The sequence below is a fragment of the Salvelinus alpinus genome, chromosome 17, assembly GCF_045679555.1.
Source record: "Salvelinus alpinus chromosome 17, SLU_Salpinus.1, whole genome shotgun sequence".
Lineage (NCBI taxonomy): Eukaryota > Metazoa > Chordata > Actinopteri > Salmoniformes > Salmonidae > Salvelinus > Salvelinus alpinus.
In genome coordinates, this window is record NC_092102.1 from 51408751 (window position 1) to 51419571 (window position 10821).

At 42.0% G+C, this 10821-nt stretch overlaps 1 protein-coding gene across 4 annotated transcripts in view; it reads left to right on the plus strand.

Annotated features, from left to right (window-relative positions):
* Window positions 1-4383: 4383 nt before the first annotated feature.
* LOC139543147 (host cell factor 1-like) overlaps window positions 4384-10821 on the plus strand; it is a 51443-nt gene continuing 45005 nt past the window's right edge. For 3 of the 4 annotated variants that reach the window (XM_071349379.1, XM_071349383.1, XM_071349384.1), the window contains exons 1-5: window positions 5515-5739; window positions 6104-6294; window positions 7181-7329; window positions 7563-7723; window positions 9953-10149. In XM_071349379.1, the coding sequence (XP_071205480.1) occupies window positions 6126-6294; window positions 7181-7329; window positions 7563-7723; window positions 9953-10149 (676 nt within the window). In that variant the 5' untranslated portion in view covers window positions 5515-5739; window positions 6104-6125. Of the gene's footprint in view, window positions 4558-5514; window positions 5740-6103; window positions 6295-7180; window positions 7330-7562; window positions 7724-9952; window positions 10150-10821 lie in introns of those variants that run through there. The other variant, XM_071349382.1, reaches the window with a different exon arrangement.

The window sequence follows — 10821 nt, forward strand, 5'->3', positions numbered from 1 at the left end:
CACCTGCTCTGATTCTTCGCACCTTAGTACACATGCACTCACCCATACACACTCACCCATACACACCCATACACACACCCATACACACACACTCATACACACACATACACACACACACTCACCCATACACACTCACCCATACACACTCACCCATGCACTCACCCATACACACTCACCCATACACACACTCACCCATACACACACTCACCCATACACTCACCCATACACACTCACCCATACACACTCACCCATACACACTCACCCATACACACACACCCATACACACTCACCCATACACACTCACCCATACACACACACCCCCATACACACACACCCATACACACACACCCATACACACACACACACCCATACACACACACACCCATACACACACCCATACACACTCACCCATACACACTCACCCATACACACACAGCCATACACACACACCCATACACACACCCATACACACTCACCCATACACACACACCCATACACACACACCCATACACACACACCCATACACACCCATACACACACACCCATACACACTCACCCATACACACTCACCCATACACACTCACCCATGCACTCACCCATACACACTCACCCATACACACACTCACCCATACACACTCACCCATACACACTCACCCATACACACACCCATACACACTCACCCATACACACTCAGCCATACACACACACCCATACACACTCACCCATACACACTCACCCATACACACACAGCCATACACACACACCCATACACACACCCATACATACTCACCCATACACACTCACCCATACACACACACCCATACACACACACCCATACACACTCACCCATACACACCCATACACACACACCCATACACACTCACCCATACACACTCACCCATACACACTCACCCATACACACACAGCCATACACACACACCCATACACACTCACCCATACACACTCACCCATACACACTCACCCATACACACACAGCCATACACACACACCCATACACACACACTCACCCATACACACACAGCCATACACACTCACCCATACACACTCACTCACCCATACACACACACCCATACACACACACTCACCCATACACACACACCCATACACACACACCCATACACACACACTCACCCATACACACACACCCATACACACTCACCCATACACACTCACCCATACACACTCACCCATACACACTCACCCATACACACACAGCCATACACACACACCCATACACACTCACCCATACACACACACCCATACACACTCACCCATACACACTCACCCATACACACACAGCCATACACACTCACCCATACACACACAGCCATACACACTCACCCATACACACTCACCCATCCATACACACACACACACACATATACACACACCCATACACACTCACCCATACACACACAGCCATACACACTCACCCATACACACTCACCCATCCATATACACACACCCATACACACACCCATACACACATATACACACACCCATACACACATATACACACACCCATACACACACACTCACCCATACACACTCACCCATCCATACACACACACACACACACACACACATATACACACACCCATACACACTCACCCATACACACACAGCCATACACACTCACCCATACACACTCACCCATCCATACACACACACACACACATATACACACACCCATACACACACACTCACCCATACACACACACCCATACACACTCACCCATACACACACACACATATACACTCACCCATACACACACAGCCATACACACTCACCCATACACACACACATATACACTAATGCTACGTACACAGCACAACTGTTGCTACCAAACTCGTATTATACTACTCCGTTTATACACTGCCCTCATCCCGACCTTCCCCAAAACCTGTAAATATTGGACTAACTTGTGCCTTCCTGTGTTATACTTCTGCTCAAATGTATTATTCTATTCTACTGACATTTCCTTTAGGTTCCTGTTCTTATTATTTTATGTGTTATTGTTGCATTGTCGAGAAGGAACCCGCAACTAAGCATTTCATTGGACGATATATACCATGCGTATCTCGTACATACGACTAATAACTTGAAATATGGCCGTTAACAAATAAAGATACATTTTTTACACAATTAGGCCTATCAATCATTATTTAGAAGTCCGCTGAACATGTATTGTCTACTATTCGTAAAGAAAGTAGAATTATTTGGATATTTAATGTTTCAAGTTTTGGTTTGTCGTATGTACGAGATACACATAGTATACATCATCCAATGAAAGGCTTACGTGCAGGTTCCTTCTTGACAATGCAACAACAAAGTGAATTATTTAATTATGTAACAATATTAATTTATTTAATTGTCTGGTATGTTGAGTTTGTTTTCAAGAGATGTAAATTGTGACATTGTATTAAAATACAATGTATACAACATGTCCCACAATGTACTTGGGTCATTCCACCAATTCGGTGCCTTTTGAAAAGTGTAACTTGGTCCAATTTTGTATTTTATTTCACCTCATTTTAACATTATGTCATAAAGAATAGATGTTTAACTTCATAAAAACACGTTTTCCCCATTTCAAGAGGTTAAATAATAAAAATGACGATAGTAAATAATTATTAAATGAAAACACCACCCATAAACTATATTTTGGTGTTTGTTTCATTAGTCCATTGTTGACATAGTCCCAAAATGTTTTGCTTGTTAGCACTCAAGGTTTCAAGATATGCAACTTTCAAAATACATAAATCAACCCTGTATGATGCAAAAACATAGCATCATATGATGAAAAACGCATCATATGGGATTAATCTGTGAAGAGCACACTTCGCCAGCGTCCATTGAAGGTGAGCATTTTCCCACTGAAGCCTGTTACGACACTGAACTGCAGTCAAGACCCTGGTGAGGATGACGAGCATATGTGCTTCCCAGAGACTGCTTCTGATCCCGCAGGTGAAAAAGCCAGATGTGGAGGTCCTGGGCTGGTTACACGTGGTCTGCGGTTGTGAGGCCAGTTGGGTGTACTGCCAAATTCTCTAAAACGACAGAGGTGGTTTATGGTAGATTAAATTCTCTGGCAACAGCTCTGGTGGACATTCCTGCAGTCAGCATGCCAATTGCACACCCCCTCAAAACTTGAGACATCTGTGGCATTGTGTTGTGATGAAACTGCACATTTTAGAATGGCCTTTTATTGTTCCCAGCACAAGGTGCAACTACGTAATGATCTTGCTGTTCAATCAGCTTCTTGATATGCCACACCTGTCAGGTGGATGGATTATCTTGGCAAAGGAGAAATGCTCACTAACAGGGATGTATACACATTTGTGCACAACATTTGAGAGAAATAAGCTTTTTGTGCATATGTACCATTTTTGGCATCTTTTATTTCAGCTCATGAAACATGAGACCAACAGTTTACATTTTTGTTCAGTGTAGATGTTCCTTTAGATTTTTGTTTTTAAAGGAATAGTTTCATCCTATTAAAATTACAGTTCAGTTCACGTAACAGGATTGACTTTAAAATGAGGGACAGATGTAAATTTTTTTATTTTTTATTTTACCGTTATTTTACCAGGTAAGTTGACTGAGAACACGTTCTCATTTGCAGCAACGACCTGGGGAATAGTTACAGGGGAGAGGAGGGGGATGAATGAGCCAATTGTAAACTGGGGATTATTAGGTGACCGTGATGGTTGAGGGCCAGATTGGGAATTTAGCCAGGACACCGGGGTTAACACCCCTACTCTTACGATAAGTGCCATGGGATCTTTAATGACCTCAGAGAGTCAGGACACCCATTTAACACACACATATACAAATGAATCACTAATTACATGAAATAAATATTGATCTTCAGAAATCAAAGCAACCAAATAACTAGGACTTTACAATGATGGTGAAACTTGGAGAAATGTTTGGATGCCACTGCGCCATGCTAAACTGCGTTCAAGTCGCTCTGGATAAGAGCGTCTGCTAAATGACTTAAATGTAAATGTTCATATACCGGTAGATGATTTCGCCATAGTCTAGGACCGTAACGATGCTTCGTGGGTGACTGTTGTTGATGTGTGCAGAGGGTCCCTGGTTCGCGCCCGGGTCGGGGCGAGGGGACGGACTAAAGTTATACTGTTACATAAATAATCTGCTTTCTACTACACTGAACAAAAATACATTGAGTTCTATCAGTGAAGTTATTTTTTGAACCATTTACATGCAGCCTGGTCTATCTAGGCCAATTGATGCCATGTAGTGAGTGTCCTGCCAACCTTTGCCCCTGTTGTTGGAGTGGTGAGACTGGTTGGTCAGTCCGCAAGCCACTGTGCTCGCCATCTCCACTATGGGCTTCTGGATAGTGGTGTTTGTTTGAGGCAGATGAGAAAATGGCGGCTTCCTGGGCGGCATGAGAAGTAGCCAAAGACAGTACTAGCTTCTTCTCATTTTAACTGATATAATTATCTGGGTGCAATTTCTTAAATTGAGTCCCGCTCTCGAGACTTTTGATTAGTTACAATTAACGTGTAAGTATAATGTGGTAATGATAATTCAACTTTTTTTGTTGTTGCTTTTGTTGTGACGGTATCTCCGCCATTTTTCTTGAGGGAAGTTGGCTAACTTGCTAGCAAGGCTAATAAGGAAAGTAATTTATAACTGTTAATGCTTCAATGAAAGATACGTTAATAAAGAAGTTCAACTTAATTTCCCCAAATTATTCTACCATGTTAGGTTTTACTAAGGTTGCTCGTCATTCATAACTAGCTGTACTTGGTCAAGAAGGATATTAACTTTAGCTTCTAAGCTGGAAGCTAACGTTAACGAGAGAGCTAGCTAAGAAGCTAACTCTTGTTAGCTAAATAGCTATATGCTATCTGGGTTGTTCTATTGAAATTCCATGTATAATCTGGCAGTAGTGTTATGTTGAATCTTGATTTGTAGCATTAGCTAACCTAGCGGACTATCAAAGATGCTTCACTAGTGTTAGCTAGCTAGCTAGCTGTTAGCTAAACCAGCGCATTTTTGACATCTAGCTAGCTTTTTGTGTAGAAATGGCGACACCCAGAAAAAAGCATGACTTTTTTTGTAAGGTACATCACAGTGCAACAAAACAACACCAATGAACATTGCCTGCCTGCAACTTTAGCAACAATTACTAGAGATGACAATTGGAGTGGTACTGAAGGAAACAAGTTACAATTAAATCTACATATCTGCTCAATATTTAGGTCTGTAAAGTTTGTTGAATAACATTAAATATGCATTTCTGCTCATGATGAAGCATGGAAATAAACAGTTGTGTGGCTACCTTCCCGGGACAATAATGTCCAAACATAAATCTGGATTGTAAGTTATATACGTGACACAAATTACGCTAAAATTATATCTGGAACGAGCTAGCTAGTAAAACGTTCAGTCGTAACTAGCAAACTGGGTTCAGCGCCTAATTTGTCTCGGCCATTTTTCTAGTCAGGCTGGGTGGTTTGTTTAGTTTGTTAGCGCCAAGATGGCGGCACCCATTGAATCGCACCGTCTTGCTTATGTGGAACTATAACTGCAACCCAGAAAATTATTGCGTCAATTTTGAAGAGATGCACAAAGTTGACTGCGAGTTCCACAATTTTGATGGCGGCGCATTCATGGTGTTACGGATCTATGTTGTTTTGACCTGCCGGCGTTTTCAAATTTTCTGCAAAGCGTCTAGCTAGGTAAAATGGCGGCTCCCATAGATTTTATTTAGCTTCTTCTTGGCTAAATAAGCTTGCTTGCTACTGTTAGCTAGTAAGGTAGAACCACAGCTGCCTGGACATATTCTCAATACAGCTATATACAATTGGACTTGAACTGGGATCAAAACAAACACATCTTGATTTTATATTTTATTTTTGTGTGCAGTATTTTAGCAGGACGCGGTTATTAATCCTGTTAGCTTAGCGTTAGCCAGCTAGCTGGCTATTCCTGACAGGAGATAACTAGCTCGCTAGTTAATTTAGCATTGTTATACTTGAGCTATTTAGCTCAATTTTCAAGTAATATTGAAAAGCTTTTCAATTTGGATTTTTTTTCCCTCAGAGGAACTTCATTTCCCGGCACAATGGCATCTGGCTCAGTTCTGCAGCCACGGTGGAAGCGGGTTTTGGGTTGGTCCGGTCCTGTCCCTCGGCCCCGACATGGGCACCGTGCGGTTGCAATCAAAGAATTGATGGTCGTTTTCGGGGGTGGCAATGAAGGAATTGTGGATGAGTTGCACGTTTATAACACAGGTAAGGTTTAACGTCCAGTGGTTCATGCATACATTTAGTACATATTGTTAAATCCTAGCTAGCTAACATTTTTAGCAATTGGATTCTAACTAGCGCTTCCGCTAAAATGTGCTAGTCAGTTATTGGACTGTAGTAGCGCTAACGCATTAGTCAACTAGAAATGTTGGATACATAGAAATAGAATGTATGGTTGGCTAGCAAACTACCTATACATATTATTTTAACCAAGTACTTAATCCGCGTATGCATTGTCGTTCAACATAGTGAATTAGCAATGAACCTCTGTGTTTGACAGCAGGTAGATGGTTAAAATATGACTTCTGTATTGCTCATATTTTGTAAGGTAAGCAAGCGCTAGTGTTGACGTGCTGTGAAAATGTAATGGGATCAGTAGTTAGCTAGCCAGCTGTGTGGGTAATGGCTCGCCTAGGGTGCTGATTGGAGAGAAAATCCAGAGAGAAATGGCGGGTTAATAGAAAACAGCAACGTCATAATATCAACAAAGATCAATCATTATTAAACTCCCTCGAGCCTATCTTTTTTTGAAGACTAATCCATGATGAATTCTATGTTGTGCTATTTTATAAGCATACCTGAGCACTGTCATAATGGCATATCAACAAAAATACACCAAAAAAACTATGCGATGATAAACACAACACATCCCATTTACATGCAATAGAGCTTTATTTCTATGGTCTGTCAGTGGTGCAGCATCAGGAATGACTTTCCATATTGGCATATCTGGTAGGCTATATTATTAATTGAAATCACTGGAATTCTCAGACTGTGGCTTTTGACACTTTGTAGTTAAGCAGGTTATTACTACAGTAACGTTGGTACATAGCAGGGGTTGTCATTAACCTAAGAGTTCATTGTGTTTCAGCGACCAACCAGTGGTTCATTCCTGCTGTCCGTGGTGATATCCCGCCTGGCTGTGCTGCATATGGATTTGTGTGTGATGGCACCAGGCTGCTGGTGTTTGGGGGGATGGTGGAGTATGGCAAATACAGCAACGATCTGTATGAACTGCAGGTACGCGCTCAGCCCACAGAATACAGCTCTGATAGTTATTTAGTGAGATATTGGGGCGTAAACACTCAACTGTTTGCACAAACAAATCTGTATATTATATTCTGTCAATTTAAACACATTTCTTATGTTTTGCATCAGATGTCTGCCTAGGCTAGTTAGAGATCGTAGGGTCACACCCAAGCTTGTTAGTGAGTTATTCTCTGCGTGATGTTATTTTCTCCGGCTGTCCTCAGGCCAGCCGCTGGGAGTGGAAGCGTCTGAAGGCCAAGTCTCCTAAGAACGGTCCCCCCCCGTGCCCCCGTCTGGGCCACAGCTTCTCCCTGGTAGGGAACAAATGCTACCTGTTCGGAGGACTGGCTAACGACAGCGAGGACCCCAAGAACAACATCCCCAGGTACAGTACATCAATATATACTGAACAAAATAAATTACAGTTCATATAAGGAAATCAGTCAATTTAAATAAATTCATTAGGCCCTAGTCTATGGAATTCACAAGACTGGGAATACAGTTGGTCACAGATACCTTTAAAAAAAATAATCACAAAACCAGTCAGTATCTGTTGTGAGCACCATTTGCCTCATGCAGTGTGACACATCTCCTTCACATAGAGTTGATCAGGCTGTTAATTGTGGCCTGTAGAATGTTGTCCCACTCCTGTTCAATGGCTGTGCGATGTTGCTGTATATTGGCGGGAACTGGAACACGCTGTCGAACACGTCGATCCAGAGCATCCCAAACATGAACAATGGGTGACATGTCTGGTGACTATGCATATCATGTTGAAACATGAGGTGATGGCGGCGGATAAATGGAACGACAATGGGCCTCAGGACTGTCTGCCATCTTCCTGGTATAGTTGAAACCGGATTAATCTGTGAAGAGCACACTTCTCCAGCGTGCCAGTGGCCATCGAAGGTGGGCATTTGCCCACTGAAGTTGGTTACAACGCCGAACTGCAGTCAGTTCAAGACCCTGGAGAGGACGACGAGCACGCAGACGAGCTTCCCTGAGACTGTTTCTGACAGTTTGTGCAGAAAGCCCACAGTTTAATCAGCTGTCTGTGTCTGGTCTCAGGCTATCCCGCATTTGAAGAAGCCGGATGTGGTGGTCCTGGGCTGGCGTGGTTGCTCGTGGCCTGCGGTTGTGAGGCCGGTTGGACGAGTTGCCAAATTCTTTAAAACCATATTTGTAACTGTTTCGCAACACAAGGGGTGGGGGGAGCATGTTCCCAGTGACGTACTGGGCTGTCTTCACCACCCGCTGGGGGGGCCTTGCGATTCTTCATGCAATTGTGGGAAAACTATTGAAAGCAGTTTGGGCCTTTTGTTTAAAAAAGAAAAAGAAGAGGAATCCCAGTTTTCCATTGCTACCACATTTATTTCTCTACTCCTTCAATTGTGCGAGTGGCATTGTTTTACACATGCAGTTACATCTGGAGTATCAAGCATGTTAGGCACAGCAATAGAACTCTTAAAGGGCCAGTGGTGTCTTAAAATGTTAATGACATAGGTCTACTTTGTAATAGAAACAACAAAATATTTTGAGTGAATAATTATTTTATGTACAGTGCATTTGGAAAGTATTCAGACTCCTTGACTTTTTACACATTTTATTACGTTACAGCCTTATTCTAAAATGGATTAAATGCATTTATTTCCTCATAAATCTACACACAATACCCCATCATGATGTCACAATACCCCATCATGAAAGTGAAAACAGGCTTTTATTTACATAAGTATTCACACCCTTTGCTTTGAGCTCAGGTGCATCCTGTTTCCATTTATTTCAATTGAATGGACATGATTTGGAAAGGCACAAACCTGTCTATATAAAGGTCTCACAGTTGACCGTGCATGTCAGAGCAAAAACCAAGCCATGAGGTCATAAGGAATTGTCCGTAGAGCTCTGAGACAGGATTGTGACAGGATTTCTTAAGTCGTGTCATAGCACAGGGGGATTTCTTAAGCCGTGTCGTAGCACAGGGGGATTTCTTAAGTCGTGTCATAGCACAGGGGGATTTCTTAAGTCAGATTTCTTATTTTGTTCTCTAATGCTCCTCTGTTCCTCAAGAAGGGATGGAGGCCGTTGACATCACGACTTCCCATCAAACCAACTCCCTGAATGCCCTTCTTGAAGTTTGCAGTTGTGTGTACAAAAAAAAAAAAAAAAGTTTTTCTCAAAACATCTTTTTGTACCCTTTAGTGTGTCCTTTACTGTGTTTTATACCTGGGATATCACTCTTCAACAGGAAACGGTTAAACTCACTGGAGAACGTTGTCTACGTTTCAGTCAGTGGATTGGTTGATACTTTAACCCCTGTCTAATAGATTAGTGACTCACAGTACACAGTGTTCCCTGTTGGGATTGAACCCATAACCTTGCCAAACACTATAGAAACAACCAGATGAAGGGAGGCTGTAATCATCATGAGACAGAGGAACATCAGGGCTTGCAGCTAACTCTGGGGGTCTATCATCCAGTGTGGTGTTTGGATGGTGTTAATGTAGGCCCTTGTCAAAACATAGCAACATATAACACAATCTAGTCTATTTTTATTTTTACAGTGTAATGATAGAACAGAATAAAATGTAACTGTGTTTCCTTTCCTCCACCCCAGATACCTGAATGATCTGTATACGTTGGAGCTGCGTGCCGGCTCCAGTGTAGTGGGCTGGGACATCCCCATCACCTACGGGGTGTTGCCCCCGCCCAGAGAGAGCCACACTGCCGTGGTCTACACAGAGAAGTCCCGTCTAGTCATCTATGGAGGCATGAGTGGTTGTCGCCTGGGGGATCTGTGGATCTTAGACATTGGTGAGTGACGGCTCGAGTTTCATGCCCGACTAGGAAATCAAAATCCATTTGTCTAGACAGGATACACATGGTGTTCACAGTACAGTGACACGCTGACTGGCAGGTTGCGTTGCATCAACCAATGGCTGCGTGCTACGTCATCGACTGTGCAGTTGGGCATCAGGTTGTTATGTTATGTGCTGATCTGTTAAACACCTATCCAGGCGTTGTAAACTCTGACATCAGTCTAGTCGGGCAGAATTTAGTAAACTAGTCTAGTAAACTAGTCTAGTCGGGCAGAATTTCGGACCGAATCTTGAACCATTAGGCGGTGTTTACACAGGTTATCCAATTACGGTCAAAAGAGCTGATCTGATTTGGTCAACAAACCAAATAGTATAAAAAATTATCCAAATAGAGCTGTGTGTGTAAACGTAGCCTATGTTGCATGATCTAGGTGTATTATTATTATAATTAGTATTATTATAATTATTATTAGTATTATATTTAGTATTATAATTTTAATTTGTATTATTATGATTATAATTAGTATTATTACTATAATTACTATTCGTATTATTATAATTCGTATTATTATAATTCGTATTATTATAATTCGTAGTATTATTATAATTATTATAATAATGCATTTTACGTGCTTTTTAAGACACTCAAAGTCACTTTACACAGCAG